Source organism: Saccostrea cucullata, unplaced genomic scaffold, assembly GCF_032062105.1.
Source record: "Saccostrea cucullata isolate Sc308-1 unplaced genomic scaffold, CSIRO_AGI_Scuc_v1 ctg3018, whole genome shotgun sequence".
Lineage (NCBI taxonomy): Eukaryota > Metazoa > Mollusca > Bivalvia > Ostreida > Ostreidae > Saccostrea > Saccostrea cuccullata.
Genome location: NW_026921615.1, coordinates 75233 through 102346, shown reverse-complemented (window position 1 = coordinate 102346; position 27114 = coordinate 75233). Strand labels below are relative to the sequence as shown.

The window sequence follows — 27114 nt, the reverse complement described above, 5'->3', positions numbered from 1 at the left end:
ACGAAATGCGAAAAACATCCTAAAAATAATTCTGCGTAAAAATAAAATTAAAACAATGGGTTTAAATTGATAACCTAATCTGAGATCAGTAATGTCTAAATTCATGGCTTCGAGACATTGGATATGCAAATAGTTCAATTTAAACATCGTTTTATTTAGACCTCCTGGGCATGACTTCCATGGAATGTACGATAAATTTTCTACTAATGGATAACATTTTACAGTGTTAAATTCTACACGTTTTCTATTAACTTCTTTTTATAAACAACTTCAAACGATGTCCTGTTATTAATCCTCTTTGTCGTTAATTTATACAATTAAAGCCTACCGGGATTAAAATTATTTCCTTACTGTTGTTATAGGCAAAGTATTTTTATATGACAAGTTAAAAAAAACTTCCCTAACACAAATATTTTTTTAATTTCATAGTCTACACTTAAAAATGAATTTATTGCAAAAAACTTAAAAGCATCTTTTGATCTTCATTCCCGATTAGAATTTCATAAGAACTACAAACAACATTAAATTTAATTTTAATACTTTATTTACGCATCGTTAAGGCCCATTTAGTTAAAGGAGACGATCCTTGGAACAGATAAAAGGAAAGCAATAAAAACATACTTTAAATTCAGCCTTAAAGCCTTCTTCTGTATTTTCGTGCTTCCTTAATATGTAATCGTACAGCTCATTCACGGGAATGTCCCCTAAATTTTCACTTATAAGCTCGATTTCTTGTAGGTCATCTCCTGTTTCTATCTCACTTTCAGTTTCTTCTTGCTCCGATTCTTCTTGCTGCTCTGAGTTGACGACATAACTAACATTGTAATAAACGTTTGCCTGATCTCCTGAAACATAGCATTAAATTATAGTACGTGTACTTATATATTGATGTTTTTTATATGAGAAATACACACTATTTGAAAATCTTTAACACTAAACAAACAAGAAAACATTGATGTAACCATCAATTGTCGCCCGGGAAATATATAAAGTTAACAATGAAAATGAGTCTTGATCATCAAACCGCTTCGATATGTGTGAAAAGGCATGCATCTAATTGATGGAGACGATAGTCGCGAATATTTTAAAAACTTGTAGTCGGATAAAAATCAATCAAAACGATACCATTTTAAACTTGATCAATTCCTCAAGTAAATGTTGGCTGCATAACATATACATTGAAGTTAAACATAAACAAATATATTTAAAAATATACTAATTTTCAATTTTAGAATATAAAACACGAACTGTGCAGAGTTCGTTTTTATCCGAGAAGTAAAATTCGATGTTCTAAAAAAAGGGACCTGTCTTTTTTTCGATAGTAAATGATAAGCAACTTTATATATCAAATATGAAAAACGTATATATTTTTACAGATTCACTTTATGAAAGTAAAAATGTTATGTATCTCGTAATTTATAAACGGAAAGAACATTCTGATTAACAATTTTTTCAATGTTTAGAAAACCTTTGATTCTAAATAACTACTCCCACCCCAATCCCCATACACCAACACTTAAACTTATATGTATAGAGCAGCCCGGTCCTCCGGGCTGCAATAATGAATTGATTGAACAAAAATCCCTTTTACGTCGTATTAAGGTAATTCCACCCTCCTATGATGTCATAGGTTTTTGCAAAAACTGTAATTAGTTTAAATTCATACCCAATAAAACAATATCTCTTGGACGAATGCTTTACAGTAGGTGTAATGATAAATATTGTTAAGTTAAAGAATTTAAAAAATGCATATTTTTTATATTTAGTCAATAATTCAATCTTTAAAAAATGTTGACAAGGGCAATAACTCCTTCTAAGGTCTCTTCATTCAGGCATTTGCTTTATTATAAAATAGTTTCCCTGATATTCACAATTCAAAAGTATCTTTTAAGTAGGAAGTATTTAAGAACACTCAGCATCAGAATAATGCATTTTAACCAGTTTTTACATATTTTTCATGATACAGTTTACAAAAAAAGTGCGATTTTTTATGCTGACATACATTTCTGTTATTTATGTTTCGCATCTTAATTAACATGGTGACCTATACATTTTTTGCCATAATTGAAAAGTTTAAATTATATTAAATGAAAATAAATGCAGTTTTTGTACTTTGAACCTATAAAATTGTGAGGGTGGAAACACCTTAATGTATAATTTTGTATTTGGTCCCAAATATAGTATCATTTTGATTAGGTTGTTGTTTTTCACTACACTAATGAAGAGATCATTGTGGTATTTGTTAGTCACAGTTAGATTTGAGTTATATATCTTAATTTGATTTATTTTGATAATAGACAATTTTGTTGATTTTTCTTCATTATAAATATTCGTTTTCTTTTCTTTTTGTAATCGTTATTGCAAAGTTAGTCTTGTCTCAAACCGATGTTAAAAATTCTTAAATTATAATTTGTCATCGTAAAATGTTGCTTAACACACAAGAAAAACTGACACTTTTGTTCACTATAAGTGCGAATAGGTAAACAAACTACTTTGCTTTTAATGTCAAGATATATTTTACGAAAATGTTACAGGCAAGTGATATGTTTGCTATACAGTAATTTAATTTAAGAAAAAAGGCAAGTAAACCACCGTGAGTAATATATTTCACTTCTTTGATAATACAACTGACGAAACTAAGTGGAGAGTCTTTTGCGTTGTACCTTTTCCTTCCTGGTCAATTTGATCTAAGTAATAATTAACTCTTCTCTCTGATGTCGGGGTGATCTGTGTTTGTAGTCCAATGGCGTCTTCTGTCTTTGTGTCGAGTCTTCTTTTCCTAAAAAAAAAATACATTTATAATTTAAAGACAATGTGTGAAAACATGTAGTTTACTAGATACTACATGTAGGAAAATGAGAATTAAAAAGCAGGCTACTTAGGTTTTATAAAACAAATAGACAAAACGAATTTAAATACAGATCCTAGGGGGTTATATAGAAGAATTGTAATACTAGTCATTGTGGTAGTAAAAGCCCGTGATTCGCCGAGAAACAGATGTTTCATTGACAAATAATAACACTTAAGGCTGAATGCGCATATTTTTATTCTTCCTTCTTAAATGCTTTTGATTCATTTTTCCTGTTCTTATTGACATACAAATTTGAAGAGTGAAAGATCATAAAATTGTATTTACATTTTTCATAAATTTGATGAAAAAAAAATCAAAACTATGAAATTAAATAAAAAATGTAAATGCTATACATTTGTTATATTACCGTCTTACAATCAGGCAGATGATGAGGAGTACCAGTAATATCAGGACAAGGGCCCCGACCGCCGCACCAATCATCAGGAAGGGCGCTTCCTCAGATACAACTATAAAGACACGATTTATTTAAAATGTTTATAAATTTTGTTAAGGAAGATACCGGTCTATTCTTTTCATCTCTTTCAGATTATACAAAATTATTAGACACATTCCTTACATGTACACATCCACTCTAAAACCGAACGTTTCATAAATCAATGCTCAGATTTAACTAGTACTACGCTTTATAAACCAATTCTAAACAAGCGTCTGAGCCCAATGTGTATCGTTTTATGAACATTTTACCTGCACCAGCATTATTCACTACCACTTCTGTTTCACAGAAGAATCCTGATCTTCCATCGACACAGCCATTGCATTGACCTGTTGTAGGATCACAGAGTCCTCCCCTGCAGAATTCACTACATGTCATATTACACAGTCGTCCATAGAAACCTTGGTCACATTCTGAAGAAGAATAGTGAATAAAATAGTTTGAAAGACATATCCCATCAACCAAAATCAAACATTTTTAGTTGAAATGTAGGTTATTAATTTTTTGTATGGTACCGTTGAAGAGGTTAAAACATTATTATTACATTTTCTGTCTTAAGAAATGAATAATTCCTACACGGATACATGAAGTAGGTTTTGACCTCATTAAAAACAATTTAACGTGCAGCAATCAGGTTTTGGTGTTTCCGTACCACATTTTCATTTATCTTTTATCATTCGAGATAAAAAAAAATCAGTTTTATTGAACCCTTTTTGTTAAAAAATGACTTTATACCAGAACTAAGGACATAAAATATCTTGTATCTGTTTATGAAAGCACAAAAATGTATAATAATTAGTGTTAAATCAAGTTTTTTTTTCTTGTTATGTTTTCGTGGTTAGCTAGAGATTATTAGAATTAGTAAATACTTAGTGAAGAAGAGAAAAGGGGATATTATTAGTTACATAGTCTTTTAGTGACAGGGTATGGGATGATACCTGGTTAGTAAATTTCATACCTGGCGAGGCGGAGCCGAGTCAGGTATGAAATTTACTAACCAGGTATCATCCCATACCCTGTCACTAAATGACTATGTAACGAATTTACCCCACCGATGAAACATTTACGTTTTATCTGTAGTTTATAAATGGTTTTCTCTGCTAAATGCTTCATCGCGCTTATACTGTGCCTATTATGACGTCACGTTTGTGTTTGTGACGTAATACATCGACCGGGTATGGATTTACAACTGACTGGGTATAAGTAATCCACCGCCTTCACGTGACAGACTTCAACCAATCGTAAGCCAGAATTTCACGGAAAAATCAACAGAGGTGGGGTAAAAGTAATCCACCGCCTTCACTTTGCAGACTTCAACCAATCGTAAGCCAGGATTTCACGGAAAAATCGACAGAAGTGGGGTAAATGTGAATATTAGTATTTTATGTCAATAAGATCAAAAGGAGTAAAGAAAATGTATTGATCGGTTAATATATTGGTGCTTAGACTTATTTCATTTTTTTATGATGTCATATCACATGTACGTAACACATTATTTCATTGTTAATTCATATGTTAAAGGATAAGCAAGTATTGAAGTACTAAAGAAATGTGCTAGGAAAAGGTGCGGTTAGAAAACAAATCAAGTGAATGAATAATCAGAAAATTTTTAATTAGAACCTAATGTTAGTGTTGTTGTTATTTGAACAGTTTCACAAAACGGCCCATCACGTGATTTAGGACACATTAAGCAGTGCCCATTTGTTTGGTTACATTGCATATCAATACAGTGCAGATTGCAGGTTAAGTTACAGTATAGACCGTAATACGTCTTTGCACAAACTGTAATACAAGTTTAAAATGTACATCTTTTTTGCATTTATCATTTTGTGTCCATTACCGGTATGTTATAAAGTTACAGGACAGTATAATAGGTTCCCATTTCTGTCTTGGCAAAATAAATAATCGTAAAGTTATGCATGAAACTGTTCAAACATATGGAAATATTCTGAAAAATTGTCAATTAAAAATGTTTGATTTATTTATAGTAAATAGAACATTATGGGTATTTCTCCAAGATGAAAGATTGAAATTAACATACCATCACATGTCCTCCCAGCCCAACCCTCAACACAGCCTTCTGAACACTCCCCAGTGACAGCGTCACATGATGTAATGTTATTACAGTTAACATTGTGGCAAGAAGTATTACAATTTTGACCGAAGAAGCCATGCTGACATTCTACAAATAATGAGGAGTACCATTAATTAAATATGAGAAAGATAGGAACATGGATAGCTGTATAATTGTAATTTTATAGAATTAGGTCCAAATTAAACTAAACTTGATGACTCTAATTCACAGAACAATCTAGGGAACAAGAGTTAAGATTGAATCCCTACATAGCCGGTTAAAAACACTTTTCTGAGAAGGGGACTTCTACGTTTAAGGAAATGGTACAAAACGAGGTCCCATATCACATATAGTTGAGACACAAAGAAATTCTCACTATTTAAAGACCAAATTGCTGAAATGCAATCGATTTGCAGCGCTCCATCTTAAGTGGTGGCCCCTCAATATGAGTAAATATTTTGTGAAGGGACGTTTAACAAACAAACAAAATACAAACACATGGTCAGAAGAAATGAATGCTTATACAATCAATGCAATAGTGATAAAGAATATGCAGTCAAATACATGCAAAGCGCGAAGAAAAATCTGATGAAGGTAAAAAGTAAATCAATTGAATGTCAATGCAGTCTAAAATAAATGCCGTCTACAGTTTCTTTTTCGCCCAACCTGTTTTTGCACTTGTACACCTACAAACATTTTATTTTGATTCGCTTAGACTCATGGGGAGAAATTAAGCTGTTTTTCTTATGCTGCTCTGTTTGAATTATGTCAAACTGCAAAAAGGATGAAATTAAAAGAGAGTAGTATTTCGGAGGAATTTCCTTCAATACGGTAATGTGGAGAAACAAAATAACGCATGCATACAACTTCAGAAGAAAGTAAATTCATTACTATATGAAAGTTTGATACATAAATCAGAAACTTACTCTGATCACATCTATCTCCTCTCCATCCAGGAGAACAATTCCCAAGGCAAGAGCCATTCACGTGGTTACACAGTTGATTTTCAATACATCGTCCACATTGGACAGAACATCTTTGTCCATATTTACCAACTGGGCATTCTTAATAATATATCAGACAAAAGTCAATGCATTGAGATACATGTAACTACAGAGCTTTATCGAACTATCTTTCTTTCAATTTCTTTGGTTATTGATGCCTTGTGAACGGAATTTTTTTTTACATATATAATGTTAGTGTCAAGGAAGAAGGAACTGATTCTAATTTTCATAGTTACATGTAAAATTCCAGTGCTGGTCATAAGAAAAGAATTGCATGAGAATGAGGGGTGTTAAAAAGTTTCGAAGACAGTGTTAATTTTTTTGTATTATTATCATTTATTTCAAAATTTAAAGAACAACTCATTTTCATCTGTCGTTTTTTGTCTTGCAGCCCCCCCCCCTCCGAAAAATTAAACTTTTAAAGATTAGCATTTATTTAGGTGCGATAAATATCCACGATTTTCGCAAACTTCTTTAGCTCCCGAATATTTATTTATTTGAAGAGAATGTAAGAAAGAAAATGTATGTGTTGCAAATTATTATTTTTTTTAAACTGTGGTTATATACATGTGTTAATCTCATTAAGATATTAACAGTAGTGAAAAAAAATTCAAGAATACTGTGCAACTATATATTCAAGAATTAATGTAAATCAGATGTGGATACTTCAAAAATACAAGAAACCTTTGGACAATTTGAAATCACAAGATTTTACCCAAATCAACAGTTTAAAAACTTGAAACGATTTTTCAACTTTACACACAACCATCTCCCACGATAAATTAGAAAACAGTCTTTTTATATCATTGATAGCTGTATTTGCAATAAAAATGGAACTCGTATATTTACTAAACTTGTCATTAATCTTTTGCCAATTCATTTTGTTCTCTTACTCTTAAGGTAGGATTCTTTTCAGATGTCTTATATTTAAAAATCATGAAATTTTCAGAGAATCAAGAAGACAATATCACTTATAATTGGCATAAGTGAGATTAAGTTTGACCGTTTTATTTTAGAAGAAAGGTCAGGTCAAGGTCATTAACTTTTCCTTGGACATAAAGAATAAAAAAAAATACTGTATCCAATCATGCGATCCCTATTTGTATTTCAACAGATTGAATTTTTTCTTTTTGCATAAAAAGATACAACCACGTAGGGCCTATGAAATGATATTACCGAATTGACATAAACAATTTAATTAAAATGGATATTGTCTAATCCGAATTTCGTCTACTTTTCTCAAACTTTTAAGATATATTAGTTATTTTTTTATGCTTCCTATATTTAAATTTTTCTCATTTTCATATAAGATAAAATTGTCACATAAAGATACAAAATGAAACAGAAACAAAAATTTTGATCCTTTACTAAGAGAAGTACAACACTTTTTAAAACATATTTTTTGGCTCAAATCTGTACTTCAATTGGAATCTTTTAAAAACTAACATAGTTCTAGTTTGTTTTGAAAATCATATCTATTTGATAAATTTTGAAACTCTAGTCCCATATTATCGATTTAACTTACATTTGAAAATTTCTTCAAATCTTTGATAATGTAAAAAATTTAAGAAATTCATTGTTCCATATAAATTTTTTGAGGCAGATAAGAACATATTTCCATACGTAAAAATTCCGCCAAAAATGTAGTTTTCAAACACAGTTTACCATTTCTACTTAAAGTTGTACGATTGTGATGAGAAAAAAAAAATTTGGTTTTTTAAATCTATTTCACATAAATATATAAAAATATAAGCAACGCCGCTAGGATAAAGCTGTCCGTAAAATATCAAACGGGTTCAACTGCAGTGACCTCTCTGAACTATCTAGATATGACGTCATAATAGAATGATAGAATATGACGTCAAGTCACTGTATAATTGAGCTGGCATGACGTGGAAAGTGTGATAATTTTTACATTCCTTTCACATGGCATGTACATTTTTGAGCATTGTTGTTTAATTCAAGTGTCGGGATTGTTTTTATAAGCTCCAGTCTGCTGTTATGATTTTGATCACTTGAAATTTTAATATCCCTATTCATTTTGCCTGTCCGATATACGCATATTCAAACAATAGCGAAAAAATTGAATGTAAAACTCTCCCCTTACACGTCCGAAGACAGATCTAGAATTTTTGAATCATGTTTATATTAGACTGGCACAAGTCATTAACAAGGATAGATTGAAGATATTCTGTGTGAATCTACAAGAAAAATATGTCGTCTAACTGAATTTTGCAGTGGTATTGTATATAGTTTATCCAATTTTGTAGAAATCGCAATAAAGAGTGGAAAATACCCTTGCTTGTGTTGGTAAGTTGAATTTTTCGTAATATATTTTCTTAAGAAGTAAAAATCCGACTTGCCCCAGCACTTTATGTGTACCTGAGATCAGGATGAATTGATCTATGTAGCAAACTTTTCACAATAATTTTGTTTTACACTTGTGCCGACGCGATTTTTGTACAACATTTAAGAATGTCATAAATGTCCGTCACGTGATGAACAGTCATATAACATAACAAAAATGCTTTATTATAATACCTGATTAAACTCTTATCACAAGTTGACTGGAAATTCAAGCAAGTATATTATTTTAAAATTAAAATCTAGCTCAAAATAAAATGTATATTTTAAATCCTTTTTAAGCCTTTGGGCAGCCTTATTATAACTGCAAAATATACTTTGAATAATTCATCAAGTCAGAAATCAAAGTAGAATCCTACCTTAACTTGACATCAAAAAGATGCTTTAGTTTCTGATTGACAATATCTAGGTTGCTTTTGAAGACCACATATTCCAACAATCTTTTGGAATCACTATGAATACCAGTTTCGCCCAGTTATAAGAAGACCCATTTTTGTAGAATTTGTCCAAGATCTTATGAATTAAAAGAAGAAACACTTTCTATGGCATACAACAACTCGGCATTTATATAATCGAAGGTGTAATGTCAATCAAAAATGGTTATTTCTATTCTTATGTCAATACGATATATCCTAGGGAGCTTGTGATTAAATATGCTATAGAATCTGATACATCTGTTTCATATTTGAAATTTTTACTTGAAAAAGATGTTAATGTTAATTTAACAACCAATCTCTATGATAAACGTGATGACTTTAACTTTTCGACTGTCAAATTGCTTTACATATGAAGCACTATACCTTCATCGCTTGCATATGGAGTATATATATCTCAGTTGATTCGTTATGAAAGAACATTCTCTACATATGACACAATTTCTAAAACAAGATACATTGTTACATGTAACAAACAAGTTGGTGAATCAAGAATATTAGCAGTTTTGCTTAAAGTCACCATTTCGTAAATTCTATGGTGAGTACAATTACCCTGTCTGCTAATCCAAATTAATTCCATTGACTGCTGACTGAAGTTTTTTTCATTTTTTTCATACCAATAAATTAAGCCATTTTTTACAATGATATGACAGATTTTAACGTTATTTCTCGATCTCGACAAGGACCGGTGTGACCAGTCAGCAGGGGATGCTCACTACTTCATGGTGTCTGATCCCATCTCTGATTTTATTAGGTCCCTGGTTGCTCAGCGCCCATTTTCTATTGTTTAAGGAATTTTGATGTTGAATACTATTATTTATCTTTACATTTTATCTTTATATGTTTCATCTTTCTTTATTTTAAAACTTTCACGCGGTTTAATTTCGAAACACACTTTAAAACTTTGTAACGTCAACATGTGATATAAAAGATTTCAGTGCGCCTAGGACAAACAAGCATTATTTCCTCACCGTCACAATGGTCGTGAACACTAAGTATTAAACAGGTAGAATGATTGTTCTCTGAACAATTAGCATAAAATACTTGGTAATTACGACTATATAATCCATAGAATTCCTCATTCCAATGAGTATTGAATACTTACAAGATAAAATAGCGCTAAATGGCAATTGAGAACCTGAAAAGCTTTTATCGTTTGTAGGCAGCAATACGTCCTAATTTGAAATAGATGTGACAGTTGTTGAGGAATCTAGTTCGATTTCAAAGTGATATATCGAGTCGACATTGAATTGGTATAACCAAAGCTAACAATTTTTTTTATCAGTATTTATAAATGTTGAGATTAACGTCACATGTCACAGCTTGTGTGGTTTCCTATTAAGTTTTTGAATATATTTTATGCTTCAAAGTAATATAAAATCAGTGGCTTATAAAGGAGTTCAATGGAAAAAAAATTCAAAATTTCACAAGAAAAAAGTTGCTTCAAAAGATTACATGTACAAGAACTCCCGCTTTCATTTGATATCTTCACAGTACAGAAGTATTACCTTTCTCCCGTCTTATGATTTCTTTCTTAATCAAGTACATAACTGTATAATAAGTCCCGGATCTTAAAAGAAAATCGTGTTAACATTAAAAAAAGAACGTCTTGATTCTTTTACATGACTAAGGCTATAGTATTTCTTACTTGTCGACCAATATTTCATATTTACAGTTTTCCAAAACACTTTTGAAAATTCAAAGTATTTGAATATATTATTTCTTGTTATTCGTGGCCAAGAAAAGACTCGTCTATACTGCAGACGTCTTTAATTTCACGTGTATAATATTCCATGGTTTGTTAGAAAGTTACCTTTCGTGGTGGTTTTAATATCACGGTGAATCGTTTGTAAATATTCAGGTGCTTTGCCTGTTTTTCGCCAGAAATAAAGCGAAGTAATTATCACCATGGTTTTAGGTTCATGAAAATTTTTAAATCGTGAGCGTTGTGAAATTAAGAAACAACCTTAGTGTTTTCAATTTCAACAGTAATCTTCCACCCACTGTACAACTGTCCAAATAAAATTTCAATCAATAGAAAAAGAACTTGGAAATTTAAAAAAAGTGAAGACCTATCATGTTTTTCTAAGTATGAAAGCTTACTACACAGATACCTGTTTCGCAATACTGTCCATTGTATCCATCGTTACACTCAAAACATTCTCCAATTTGAAAGTGACATGTGTTATTCAAACAGTTCTGAGGACACCGCGTGCAGTTTTCTCCGTAAAATCCCAGTTCACATCCTGCGAAAAAATGCAACAAAAGAAGAACTACTAAGCTATCATCAAGATAAAAATGATAAAAAATAGCATAGAAATTAAAGAATTCAATCCTTTGTATAAGAGATTAAGCTCTTTCAAAATGTATACAGTGGAGCCTCATCTATTTCAGTGGACCTTCAGATGTCCGGACGCCAGATATCCGGATGCTTGAGTATCCGGACAATTTTTCATCGGAACAGAATTTTTTAATGCTATTGTATCTTGTTTAAATGGTAATTCAGATATCCGGACACTTCTCATATCCGGACAAATTGATTAGGAACCAAAGCGTCCGGATAAATGAGGCTCCACTGTATACAATAAATAACGCTTATACAAATCACGCTTATAATAAAATTGACACTTAAAGCGAAATGATTTTCATTCCCAGTTAGTATCCATCAGTTGTAGACTTAATGGATCTAAGAAAAACTGTTTATAGCAAAGCAAAGCCATAACTCCATGGTATTTATTTCGTTTTAAGCGTGTTTTACTGTACATGTATAATTATAAAGTTTCACAACATAAGAAGGAGTTTGAATCAATTAAAGCATAAAACGTTCTTGTCTATACACAAAATAAATGCAACATCCTCTATGGTTTCCGAAAGTTTCCCTCCAGAATCAAATTACTGAAAGTAGCTGTAATATGTACTTATGAAATTTACAGTATATAGGGTTTATTTTCGAACTGAGGGCGTAAAACAAACTGACAAGAAATTAAAATTAAATAATTTAATCCTTTGTATAAGAGATTAATCTCTTTAAAAATGTTTTAAAAAGTAAAATGAAAACATCGAGGCAATCAATAATTTTATGTCATAATGCATAGATAATCGAAAAAAATACATTATTTCCATAAAATGTGCAATGGCCAGGGTTAAAAAAATATTTAATGGAATATCAATTGTTCAGAAATACACAAATTCGACAAGTTTCAAAGGTAAAAAAAAACTTTCTTCTACATTATATGAATGCACGCACATTACTAATTCAGAACACGAGAGCATAAATTGCATGAAATAATACGCCTTGAATTTTTCTGCATTTTTTTTTACTTTTTTGCAGTTCCTAGAATTCGCCAAAAAACGTATGCTCTCTTTTCTTTTTGTACTGCAAATGGCTTGAGGAAGGTTATATTGAATAACAGGAAGTTACACTTAGAACAAGAACAAAAGTAAAAAGCAACAAAAAAATGTGATAGGGAATATTCCAAAGTAAGATAAAACTTTTGTGTTCATCCATCAATCAAAGAAAAAAAATAACAACCTTTATACCTTTAACTTCGATTTCACACATATTTATATATGCAACTTCGGATACATTAATTTTCCTCCTTGTATTGTAAACAGTGACGTAACGACCGGAAGTGACACAATCAACAGTAATATTATTCTGTGGTATTTGTTGTATGTCATGTTGATAACAGAGAGTTCCTGATCTCCAGTCTTCTGTGTCAGATACATACACAGAGAATCCAGACAGTGTATTGCCTTCTGGAGAGAAATTAAAGAAATATGAATAATTATACATTATGATGAGTTACCTAAAATAAAAGCTCGGCTACGTCACGCATTCAAAGGATATGATTTAAAACATGTTTGCAAATATTATTGCAAAAGAAGGTGTCTCAAAAATTAAGAAATCTACAGTAAAAGAAACATAAACCATTTAATCTTATGATGATTTGTCTCAAGAATTGTCCTGGCTATACCACATATTTATGTGATAAGATAAGGGAAACACCTGCTCAAATTTTATTGCAGAGATAGATTTCGAAATTTAAAAGTAAATATATCTTTGATCAAATTACATTTCAACATTTACTCAATCAACCTTACTTTGACATTCTACAGCTACTGCTGATCCTGATGGACAGCCACGGTATCCCTTTCGACATGTATTTATGTTAACTTCATTGCCTGCACAGTTCAATACATTTTCATAAAATGCAGTCGATGATTTATCAGCAGCTATACGATGAGATGGATTATCTCTAAAAAGGTCAAATGATATTTTAATTTGGAAAATAAACAAAATTAAATATAATCGCTAAAAGATATTTTATTAATAAGTAACTCGCCGAGTACTTCAAAAACGTTTTTGAGGGGACGGGGAGGGGTTACATTAAATCGTTTACGCTGTTTTGAATTCTGCTTCGTGGACTAATAACCCTAAACTCCAATTCAGGTTATACTCGAATAAGTTGGTCAAAAATTAGTGTCATTTCTTAAATGTAATGGATATAACGGGTTGTGTTTTTCAGAATACCTTTTTCAAAAAGATATTAAATATGAATTACGCCGTGTTAAATTTCTATAAATAAGATTAATGTTCGAAATATAAATAAAAAGGAAATGTACAAGTACATATCAAAAACAACCACTGATCGCTCTTAATTATCATTATCAGGATGAACCATATCACGAATCTCTTTCAATATTTGAGAATGATAATTATATACTTACGGTAGAAATCCCCAAGCCAGGCAAACGACCTGGGCATCCCTTTCGTCAAAGTTAGAGGTACAAATCCTTCTTAGTGGACTAGAAACAAACACTATTCCGTTTCCCTCGGGTTTAGGAAAGAGACCAGAGTCTTGTGTTCTTAATGAGGATACATTGAGACCAACTGTAAGTGAAAAAAGTAAGTTTTAGTCTCTCATTAATAAAGATTCTAAACTATTTAAGAGGGTTTTTGAACAAAATCGTACAAAGAAAGAAACCGTTTATATATATATCTTTGCAGGCAAAAGCGTGGAGCGTTATTCCTTGGCAAATGTATACCAGAACATCATATATTGACACTTTGAATGAAACTTTCTATGATAATAATGTAAAGTTTGCAATAGAACGAACAATAAAACCAGTGTCCATATGTATTTTGTTTTGATAAATGAAAAAGGCGTATAATAACATAAATTTGAATGCTTACAACCCCCATGTAAGAATGATATTGATCCTATATTTTTCTTCTCCTCGAGATCCACTGTTAACCACGCCTCCTTTTGACCGGAAGCTGTCAGTGCGCAGTCCAGTAGATATGTACTCCTGTCTCCGTCCACGGCTTTACTTGGTGAAAAGTATTGATTATTGTATCTACTACTGACCTTCACAGGTTTTTCTCTGGCAAGATTCTCTAAAAGTTATGTGAAATCTAATGTATTCTACTCCTTTTTCATCTTTATTGGCAACTTTTATGCAACATATTGCGATAAGGAACAGTATTCAAGATCAACAGTCCATAAAACAATACAAAACAGGAGCAGAGCAAACACAGACCTCCAAAACATCAGAGATGGGATCAGGTGCCATGGAGGAGTAAGCATCCCCTGCCGACCAGTCACACTTTATGCTATTTGATTCCTGGTATTCTTAAAATACCTGAATTTTTCATGTTTTTATACTTAATTTTTGGTTCTGTTTATTTGTTGACTTTCCTTTAAAAATGTTTGATAATGAATTTTAAAACTTTTGATGTACGTTTTCGTATATAACATAGTACAAAAATGAAAACATACCATATTGTTGAGAATTGAGAAGTAACTGGCAGAAGATAAGTAGAAAATTGATGATATAAAGATCCATAATGTATTAATTAAGCAACACTTCCTCCCTGTTCATATTGGAACCATCCTCTCTTGTGAAATATCCCACGTTATAAAGTAAAAAGAAATACTTCTGCTCTAAGATGATATTTATCTAACTCTGTTTTAAGGACTGCATTAATATATAAATGTTTCATAAAAAGCTTTTCTCTAACTCCCGGAGCTACGAAATATTTAAATCATGCTTCTTTGTTAGTTTATCAATTTCCGGTTTGGTGAACAAGTTACTACAAGTATAAAATGTTTTAACCACAAAAAGGAAGGTAAATATCAAACAACACCCAACTTACAACTGAATGATGCATGATTATTATTATTATTGTTATTATTTTTTTGCTTTTCTACTTTATTTCCGAAAATATCTTTAAAAATGAAACAAAGAAAAATATATTTTCAGGCTAAACATTATATAGGTTATCATGTTTTTTCATTAAATAAAACATGTTTTACGATTCCTTGTTTATACTGAAATGGTTTAAGATTAAAAAGAAAAATTCAAAGAAATTTTCATAGTCGATTGCATTTTTAAGGGTTGACTTCAAGTAATGACTCTTGTTAGAAGTAAAGTATGAAAGGTAATACGTATCTAAATCAGGGAATATTTTTGTTTCACGTTCACAACAAAAAAAGAAATGTATACTTTATGAACAGCGATTATATTATAAAGGAATTTAAGTAATTGTTGCACTGCTTTGCAGCTTTATAATGTCGTGATAATTTATCTCTCAGAAGAAAGATATGGACAAAAAACAATTTTTAAGGTAAAAAGTCCAGAAAACAATACAAATTATGTACAGAGCAACACGGGAATACTTTTCATGGAAAATTTTAAACATGTCACCTGACGGGTTATAAGAGTTTTTATATAGGTTCCCTGTCGTTGATATAAATTTATGCATTTGACTCGTTACTTTCCTCTTAAAATTAAATTGATATGCTTAACTTATATTTTTGGTATTCATTATTACCTCTTTTAGAAATAATAATCACGTATTAAGTAGTAAAGTTTCATGTTAAAATAAGTGAAACACTTGTGTTACTAGCTGTCTTAAGGACAGATGATACTTGTAAACACATTTTGTTCTTTGGAGGAGACTTAATATCATGTCACAGGTTTTAGTCTGGTCCGATTTATAGAAAAAAATACTTCGAACGGCAAATAATTATTTATTGGTCCAGCATATTATTTAAACCTATTTTGAGTATGCTAAACCTGAAAAAAAAAATAGGCTAGCTTGATGAAAATGCCATTAAAGAAGTCAGATTCAAAATGGCGGACATTAAATTTTTCTTATTTTCTCTAAATATCGTTCAGAAAGAAGAAATAATGTATCACTGCGTGTAATGCAAGCATAAAAATGATAATTGAATGCTAACATTATTAGTTCAACTCTGAAAATTTATTCGTTTCTACACTGAATTCGAATTTTCTCCGATTTATTCGTCTGTTTTCTATATTCTGTTCTGTTAAAAATTTTACATTTGCAAATAGCCATACACTGCAGATTTGTATTTTTCCCTCTACATCTCATTATTCAACAAATAAATGATGGTGCAGCTGTAAGTTCAAAGTCAAAATGGCGAATATTCATTTTTTTTTTTTAAATTATTCCTTTATGTCGTTTACATAGGAGAAAGGATTTGTGAATATCTTACTGAGCGTATTACAACTATGTAAAATTACAATAAAAACACAAATACGAGTGCCGTTCAAAAATTACGTGGACTAGTTGCACAGAAAAAAATATTTGACGACATAATCGGGCAAAGATATCACACAGAATATTAAAGAATCTTTACTTATATGGTCTTCAAAATTTCATATCAAAATGATGTAAATTGGTATCGATTTTGAATGATTTTTCAGGACATATCATCAAGTCACGGAGAAGCAAAATGTTAGACGTCACAGGCATCATAATAAAAATATGTGATTGAACCTCCATTTTCTCAACATTTTCCCAAGAGTTCCTTTACAGTTTGGGTTACCTTATCTACTCAACATCCAAATACCATTTTTTGTCAAGCTTTAAATCTATTAAACAAGTAAAGAATATTCTTTTTTTGTTTTAAAACCAAAAACTGAGGTATTTATGAGATATAGTGTGATACTGGTGACTTTCAATCACGTTCTTTACAGTCCGGATAAAGTTTTCGACGATAAATCTCTTCCCGTCCTCCCGTATAGCCTTTTTAGAGAGGTTTAACGGTCTAAAATACCAATATGCTATTTGTGGACGAATATCACGAATACCCTAGGTTACTACATGTTTTATTATGCCTATTTGGACCAATGTTGGCGATATCTAAGGCATTACACATAATTTAACAAATGTGTGGTGCGCCGTCAATTCAGGAGACGTCATTTTCTTAGTCGTTTTCACGGGAATCGTATCAGAGAAAAATCGCTGTATTTCTGTCAGTACTTCAAATATCACGCCAGAAATCCAAATACATAATAATAGAACAATTTCAAGATACATTTGAGAAAATTGTCGGAAAATATCGCGAATTATAGAAAATGAGTTAAATTTTGGATTCCGCATACGTTTGCTTCGAATTTTTAGTCGTGCTCAGTATCTCTCCATCAGCGATATAAACATACCGATAATTTTATTAGAATTTTGTTAAAATACAGAAATTTTGCCCAAAATTTATTGGAATGTTTAAGATACATATTTCTGTGAAATTTCATAACTATATGACGTCTGTAAGAGTAGATAATAGCACAGTCCGTGTAATATTTGAACGGCCCTCGTATTATCAGTTTAATTCGAAAATTTTAGTCGTTAAAATTTGAAATATGTTAATTAGCTCAAAATGGCGATTCAAAATGATGTCATATTCACTCAAATTTCGTCAAATACTCAAACTGCTAAATTATTAGTCTTTTATATAATTATAATTTATAATTTAATTAAATTATTGTTAGTTGTTACCCGATACTTACCATAAGCACCCACAAAATTTGGCTTCTCAGCGTGTCAATTATCTATCGCTTCGAGGTAAGCAATGCAATCAAGCATGGCGATTGAGCATACGGACAATACCTGATTATGATTACCGTTTATCCAAGTAACTTTCTTTTCATGCATGCATTGTTTAAATATAAATGAAATACGTAATTCTCCATTTCTTTTATTAAAAATAAAATTGAAATAAAACCTAGCATTGTGCAACGTCCATATGATTGCAACACTATGGTAAAGTTGTAGATTGTTTACTTATATACTGGAGTGCTATTGTATTTCCGTGATTGACTAACCAAGAAGTCAAATACGGGGGTAGATAAAATAAATATCGCATTTATATATTTTAGCAGGTCCCTGATTTTAATGACAAGTGCAAGCGCTAAAATGTATTTGCGCAAATGCATTTCCACTTGCGTTTGCGCTAAAATACGTATGCGCCAAAATTTCTTGTTTTACAGTATACTACGCAAGCGTAAAAGCTAGATTTACTTAATTCTTTTTTTTTTTTTTTTAATTTAAATTTTATTTCAACTTTCACATTTAAATCAAACAAGTATATACAAAAGTATGTTCAAAAATATATCTTCCTTCAAGTATCTATTATAGATAGCGTGTACAAGTATTAAATTTACTAAAGGACATCCACATACATAAATTCACATTTAATTAAACACATGTGAAAGTTGTTTTAATATATAGGATAGAAAAAGGAGGAGAAGAGGAAAGAGAGAAGGAGCGAGAAAAGAACATTAAAAAGAGAAAATCAAAAACAAAAAATATATAGGGGGCATAGTGTTGGTTTTTTTTCTTTACCTTAAGGGGGGTGTAAAGATTAAGATTTGTTTCTTGAAAAAATTCATAAATACATATGTAAATGTAGACTTGTACAAATGAATCATATCATATCACAGATGCTCTGCCAGTTATTCTCATACTCTGTATATTTACATTGTTTCAAAAGTAAAAATGTCTCAATCAAGAATCTTTCCACAATAATTGTTTTTAAAGTCATTATAATTAGAACAGAGGGATTTTTATATTTAGTCGAAAAAATATAATTCTTAATTATCAGCGTCATCAATTTTTGCACTTTATGGACATCCTTATTCTTATGTTTGCCAAATAATATTGTTGTTCTGTCAAAAATTACAGATATATTAAACTTACACAAAACCCACTCTTCAATATCACTCCAAAGCTCTTTTACTAAATTACATTCAACAAAAAGATGTTCAATTGACTCAATGTCAGTCTTACAGAAACTGCATGCTGGAGATTCTTTTATCTTAAGTTTAAAAAGATATAAATTTGTTGGAACTATTCTATGTAAAATTTGAAATTGTAGCCACTGCAGTTTAGATTCTTTGGTAATTTTAAATGGGAGTTCAAAAATTTTACTCCATTCTTGTATGGTGAATAGATATCCCTTTTCATTCCATTTTAAAATGGAAGTACTTGTTTCTTTCTTTCTATTAATAAGAATGTCATACATATCTTTACAGCCTTTCATATTAATGTAAAACATCTTCACAGAACTGGGTAAATTTGGACCATAAGAAAGAAATATATTCATTTGGTTTTTGCTAACGAATCTGTCACACACAGCCTGTTTCAAACCAGAAAATTCAACAAAATTTGTTTTTACACCAAGGTCTTTAAAAGCGTCTAAACTTAGAAATTCTTGTCTAAGTTGAACAGGTCACTTATGAAAACAAAACCAGCATTAAAGTAGCTTTTAAGAAAGACAGAAGACCCACCCATGATTATTTTTGGATTATACCATATGTGTTCTTGGAATATATTTTTATTTTTCTCTTGCTCTGCATAGCATATTTTGAGCCAGCTTTTAAGGACATCTACCCAAAAAGTGTTTGTTATTTTTTTACATAATTTAGCAGTAAAGTCTGTACCCATTAACCAAAGATTTTTAATATCTCTGTTTATTTGTGATTGAAATAATTTTACCCACTTAGAATCAGAGTGAATTAATCGTCTTATCCAACTTGATTTTAATGCTATTATAAACTCTGAATAATCAACCATTGTAAGGCCACCATCCCTGTAGTCTTGAATTATAGTATTTCTTTTTATTTTATGGACTTTACTTCCCCAAAGAAAAAAATAAATTTCATCCTCAAAAGCTTTTATAATTTCTAATGGTGGATTAGGTAAAGTAAGAATCAAGTGATTTAATTTAGGGATAATCAATGTCTTAATTACAGTTAACCTACCAATGGGGGTTAATTTTCTTAGTTTCCACTGATTCAATACCTTTTTAATTTCACTTAAATTTGATGTATAATTAAGATTAATCATGTCTTTTAAATTTACAGAAAACTTAATCCCTAAAAGATCAAAAGTTGTGCTTTTCCAGTCTAACTTCCACTTAGAATGATGATATACATCTTTTGAAAATTTTTTACTACCAATCCATATCATTTTCGTTTTTTGAATATTCATTTTGAGCCCTGATAAGTTTGCAAAGTAGTCTAATTCTCTGAGAATTCCATCCATTGATTCAGGCGATCCATCAGAAATAAGTGATGTGTCGTCTGCATACTGAGAAATCTTATACTCTTCTCCATCTATTGTTATACCTTTTATATCTTCATTTTTGCGAATTAAAATACCCAAAATTTCAGCACACAATAGGAAGAGGTATGGAGATATAGGATCCCCCTGTCTACATCCCCTTTCTGGATATATATAATTAGAAATAAACCCACTCTGTATGACACAGGACTTAATATTGCTATAAAAAGTCTTTATCCAACTTTTAATTGATTTTCCAAAATTGAAAAAATCAAGTGTTTCATAAATAAAATTCCACGAGATAGTATCAAAAGCCTTTTCAAAGTCTATAAGCATTAAAAGTCCTGGTATTTGATTGCATTCTGTATAATCCATTATGTCATAAATCAGTCTAATATTTTCTCCAATATACCTTCCTTTTAAAAATCCAGTTTGATCTGTATGTATTAATTTCTTTAAAACTTTTTTTATTCGTTCGGCTATACACCCAGATGCTAATTTATAAATAACATTTAAAAGGCTAATGGGGCGCCAATTTTTTAAAAATTCTTTTGGTTTTCCTGCTTTTGGTATACAAGTAATTATTCCTAGTCTATTTACATCTGAAAATTGCATTGATTCATTTGCATTATTTATTGCCCTTGTCAGAAATACACCAATATCTTTCCAAAAGAACTTAAAAAACTCCCACGTAAATCCATCTGGTCCTGGACTTTTATCATTTTTCATGTTTTTCAAAAAAAAATGACACTGGAAAGTTTTTGATTGTAGATGTGACTGTTGAGGGTTTAAATTTTCTATTGGTAAATATTTATGGTCCAAATTTAGATACACCAATTTTTTATTCAAACCTTTTGAAAAAGATTGAAGAATTTTATTCCTCACAGTATATAATAATGGGTGGGGATTTTAATTTGATCTTAAATAAAGAGTTGGACTCTATGAATTATGAAAACATAAATAACCCAAATGCAAGAAAAGAAGTGTTAAATTGAAAAGATACCCTGAATCTGATAGATGTTTTTCGAGAAAATAATCTCAAACTTAGACAATTCACTTGGAGACGGAAAAATCCAATTAAACAGGCAAGACTTGACTTCTTCCTCATGTCTGAATCTTTATTGCCCATGATACCTAATATAAAACACGAAAACAGTTATCGCTCTGACCATTCTCCAGTCGTTGCATATTGTAAACTAAATGAGTTCACAAAAGGAAAAGGTTTCTGGAAATTAAACAATTCTCTGTTAACAGATAAAGACTATGTGGAATTAATTAAGCAAAAGATAATTGAGGTCAAAAGCCAGTATGCATGTCCAGTTTATAACATGGAAAACTTAAGTACTGTGAATAATGAAAATTTACAATTTACAATATGTGATAAATTATTTCTGGATACTCTGCTAATGGAAATTAGGGGGAAAACAATATCATATTCTTCTTTCAAGAGAAAGAAAATAAAAGAGCGTGAAGTTCAGTTAGAAAAAGAGATATTAGACCTGGAACAGAACATAACAGAAAATACTGTAGATAATCTATCAAACAAACAAAAAGAAATTGAAAAAATTTAGAATAAATAAAATGAAAGGCCAGTGCATTAGATCTCGAGTTAAATGGATTGAGGAAGGGGAAAAACCGACAAAATATTTTGCAAGTTTAGAGTCTAGAAATTATATCAGTAAACAAATTCCTAAAATTATTAAAGAAGATGGGTGTACGATATCCAATCAAGAGGACATTTTAAATGAAACAAAGATATTTTATGAAAATTTATACAAAAAAAAGAGAAAAAGTTAAAACAGATGATAGCATTTACAATAGACTAAAAGATTATTATATACCAAGACTAAGTGAGAGGGAATCAGCAAGTTTAGAGGGACCAATTATAATTGGTCCCTCTAAACTTGCTGATTCCCTCTCACTTAGTCTTGGTATATCATAATAATATAACTAAAGATGAACTTTTATATTTTTTGATTTACTTAATTCTTAACAATTTATTCATTTTACATTGCAAAGACCATTGATGACGACGTTTATTTTAACTTAAAAAAAGACCTTCAGAATTGGGTGTTTTAATATCCGATGCCATTGATCGATTACACCAAGAGGCTTCAGTTCAAGTTTGCTACTGTGAAATCCGTATACATGTATATTACTATGTTTCGGAATTTGCAAACAGTTTCTCATTTACAGGTAATTTTTGTAAAGCAGTAGGATTTGAAGGATTTTACTCCAATCACTATTTAAGCATTTTCTATGAAATTGGGAGATTATTTCTGATGTATTTTTAAAATGCAACAGTTTCTCTTTTGTGCGCAGGTTTCGAATGCGGAAGAATTTTAATCCAGTCACTTCTTAAAACAACGACAGAAACTCGATCAAACAACGCGGGACTGGATGGACAAATGGTCTAAAATCACCGAATGGAATTACAGATTCCGTTGGAATTCGTGAGAGAAATTTGTGTTAAACTCGAAACAAGAGGCCCAGGGGCCACATCGCTCACCTGAGCAATTGGCTAGGATAAAGCACATATCAGATCAGAATTGAAAGTTTACTGGGGGGGGGGGGGCTTGAATTTTAACCCCCCAGGGGGTCATGATTTGAATACACTTGAATCTATGCTACATGAGGATGATTCCACATGAGTTTCATCTTTTCTGGCCCAGTGGTTCTTGAGAAGAAGATTGTTAAAGATTTTTCCTATATATTCCTATGTAAAACTTTGATCGGCCATTTTGGCCCCACCCTACCCCCGGGGGTCATGATTTGAACAAACTTGAATCTACACTACCTGAGGATGATTTCACATGAGTTTCATCTTTCCTAGCCCACTGGTTGTTGAGAAGAAGATTTTTAAAGATTTTTCCTATTAATTCCTATGTAAAACTTTGATCGGCCATTTTGGCCCCACCCTACCCCAGGGGGTCATGATTTGAAAAAAACTTGAATTTATACTACCTGAGGATGATTCCAAAAGAGTATCATCTTTCCTGGCCCAGTGCATGGTTCTTGAGAAGATTTTTAAAGATTTTTCCTATATATTCCTATGTAAAATTTTGATCGGCCATTTTGGCCCCACCCTACCCCAAGGGGACATGATTTGAACAAACTTGAATCTACACTACCTGAGGATGATTCCACATGGGTTTCATCTTTCCTGGGCCAGTGGTTCTTGAGAAGAAGATTTTTAAAGATTTTTCCTATATATTCCTATGTAAAACTTTGATCGGCCATTTTGGCCCCACCCTATCCCCGGGGGTTATGATTTGAACAAACTTGAATCTACACTACCTGAGGATGATTCCACATGAGTTTCATCTTTCCTGGCCCAGTAGTTCTTGAGAAGAATATTTTTTAAAAATGCCAATATTTTTTCTCTAATTCATGATTATCTCCCCTTGGAAAAGGGCGTGGCCCTTCATTTGAACAAACTTGAATTCCCTTTACCCCAGGATACTTTGTAGCAAGTTTGGTTGAAATTGGCCCAGTGGTTCTTGAGAAGAAGATGAAAATGTTAAAAGTTTACGACAACGACGACGACGACAACGACAACGACGACAACGACAGACAACGGACAAATTGTGATCAGAAAAGCTCACTTGAGCCTTTGGCTCAGGTGAGCTAAAAATGGATATTTAAATAAGCAACAAAAAGCCCAAGGTTGTGTGTAAGAAAACACATGCTTCTGAATCTTCTTTTGTGTCCCTTGGACTTTATGTAAATTCCGTGGATAAATCGCTATGATATGAATCTATTATAGCAGTGAACGGTGATTTTATGAAATTTATGATTGGCGCCACGGATGCGTCTACAAAAATGAATGTGAGATATTCAATTCACTGTGGGTTATTTGTGCTATTTCGAATAGGATGTTTTGTGAAATATTAACATTTTACACTACTTATTCTCTACATTTTTTCATATTAATAGCCATTCTCTGTAAGCATTTAGACTCTTATATAGGGAGTGTGGCACGCATGGTCTTGGATTTTTATGAAACTTGGCATACATTCCTAAATTGATGTATGTAATTAAAATTCATAATAAAATGGTTGCTATGGTCCACGGTTACCATGGCAACCAACATACATTTTTCGTGGCCTAAATATCGCTAAATTTTGATGAAAAATTACCCTTCTTTGACCTATTAAAAGTCTTTAATGGAACAAGCTATTAACATGACTTTACCTTTTTGTCAAAATACATCATTTTACAGTGCTTTAGAAAATTTTCAGTATTTTAGTAACTTTACCTCATAGGAAAAATATCCCTCGTTTATAGGTAGGACTTTTCTTAGTGAAAATTGTAGATTTTAGGCTCTTTTGAAAAGCCTGGTATAAATTTTTGCGGATAGTTGGGAAAAAATGAATACATTGGATTGAAAGTCCATATATAGTTCTAATATAAACTACAAAGAACCACTTGGTATTCATACTTAGTTTTCATGTTACCATGGTTACAAACTGCAGCTTTTTTTAAAAATCCTAGAAAAGTACAATACGTAGATACAATCAGAATCCATATAATTGCTTAGTATTTTAAAATGGATTAAAGCAAATTTAGATATATGGTAAACAATAGCAAAAACAAAGAGAAAAAAAATCAATTTTCATGACTAAGGGTCAAAGGTCAAGGTCAAAATGGCAGATTTAGATAGATATTTAAGGAAACCAAACAACATTTTTTTCTGTGTAATCACTAATACTTGTGTTTTAAACAACAAATGCAGAAACTAAATTACAGTTCTGGTCAACAATAACTAGCATCATATGAATGTGTGCCCATATGGACAGAAGGTCAAAGCTCAAGGTCACAGTGGTATATAAAGAACTACGCACGCTAACTCTCAATTCCCGCCTACATTTTGCGACCATTTTTTTTCAATATTAGTGGCAATTTAGCCATAAAATCTTTGTTTAATACAATAAAAGTTCAATGGTATTTGATTCATTATTTTAATACCAGTGCTAAATAGTACATTGTCCCTTATTCCAACTCTTGAAATAAGGGGAAGGGGGGGGGGGGTCGATGATATATTCCATTGAAATCGGACTTTCAAGCATCACCATATTTTGAAAGAATCTTGGATATAATTAAATGTTCCATATATTTTTTCTCATGTTTTATGCAAATAAGTAAAACATATATATATTAATGAAATACGCTGTTTTAGCTGTAAATCACTTTGAAATTGGGAGAAAATACGCATTTATTTCCTTTTTTTCTATAAAAATATGCCCCCCCCCCCCTCTGTCTGTTTTCACATTTTATTATGATATCGTGGAATATCTTACGAAGCCTACGATCTTTTTTCAATTTGAGTTTATACCCCAACTTCCTTTAGCGTAAGAAGACCCCTATTTATTTCTAGATCATAAGGTCAAGGTAAAAAAAAAAAACCCATTAATAATGTTTGTATGTAAACCTCTCATTTCCGAGCGATATCTCAAAAAGCATTTAGGTAAGCTTTTTTTTATATCAGAACTCCCTATGGTCCCGCCTGCCCCTCTTTAAGTGTCCCATCCCCTACCCGCAATACCCTCCGACACCCCCCACTCCTCTTAATCTACATAAGTTCTTATCTCCGTAAGCAGGGGACACATATTCTTTGAATTAGCTTGTTGATAATGCATTTATACTCGGGTATTCAGAATGCTGGTATTGTAAATATTGTATCCTGATCTCTATCCCGTATATTAAATGTATTTTATTGAACCTAGTATTACTTTCTCCCTTTAGCTTGATGCATAATGTGAAAATGATTATAAGTAAGATTTTCACATTTTATTTGTATAAAGGTGGGCAATTAAGAATATTTAACGACTATACACTTTACATGTTGAGTACAAGACTTCTTGTACGTAGAGAATTGTGCTACAAGTATGTAAAGACACTCTTTTGTTGTTTTAGTTAACTAATTCTTTGCTTCTAAATGTACATTTTTAAAAACCATATTTAACAATACGAAGTGACAGTCAAAATCTGTTTTCTAGGTACTTAATTTTTTCCAGAGAAGTTGACGGAAAAATCTAATTTACTACAATACTTTGCAATATCGTTCGTAAGAAATTGAGATTTTAGAGATGCTGATGGGAAATATTTCAACTCAAATATGCCTGGATCTACGCAAAAAATCTGCCATTTCCAAGGTTTAATCAATAATAATCTGTTGTAAAAATCTGGTGGACCTGTCCAAATAATATGCTTCTGGAGGGGGGGGGGCGAAAATTCTTTTCATTATTGATAAAATACTGCTAGACAGATTTAATATTAATTGTACTGCTATAAGGTTCAATCACAATGTATCTTAGCACAGAGAAATGAAAAACCGTTAACTTGAAATTTGATTCATATCTATAATCACATTCAGTTTAAAAAATCATTTTCTAACGCCGTATTCATTGCAGTCCTCCAGTATATCACTATGACTGATCGTGAGAAACAGTAATTCTTTTTATAAAATCAAATTCATAATACTAGTAATTCTGATTTTTCAAGTTTATCTTGAATCCCGTTTTGAAACTCCTTAGACCTTGAGGCTAATGCTTTTGTA

General features: G+C 31.4%; 1 protein-coding gene across 1 annotated transcript in view; it reads right to left on the bottom strand.

Annotated features, from left to right (window-relative positions):
* Positions 1–621: 621 nt before the first annotated feature.
* Positions 622–27114, bottom strand: part of LOC134260437 (multiple epidermal growth factor-like domains protein 11) — a gene marked incomplete at its 3' end in the record, with an annotated part of 88004 nt that continues 61511 nt past the window's right edge. The window contains exons 8-12 of the mRNA XM_062742993.1: positions 5347–5487; positions 3557–3718; positions 3219–3318; positions 2664–2779; positions 622–845 (exon numbers count right to left, since the gene is read on the bottom strand). Of these exons, the coding sequence (XP_062598977.1) occupies positions 622–845; positions 2664–2779; positions 3219–3318; positions 3557–3718; positions 5347–5487 (743 nt within the window). The remainder of the gene's footprint in view (positions 846–2663; positions 2780–3218; positions 3319–3556; positions 3719–5346; positions 5488–27114) is intronic.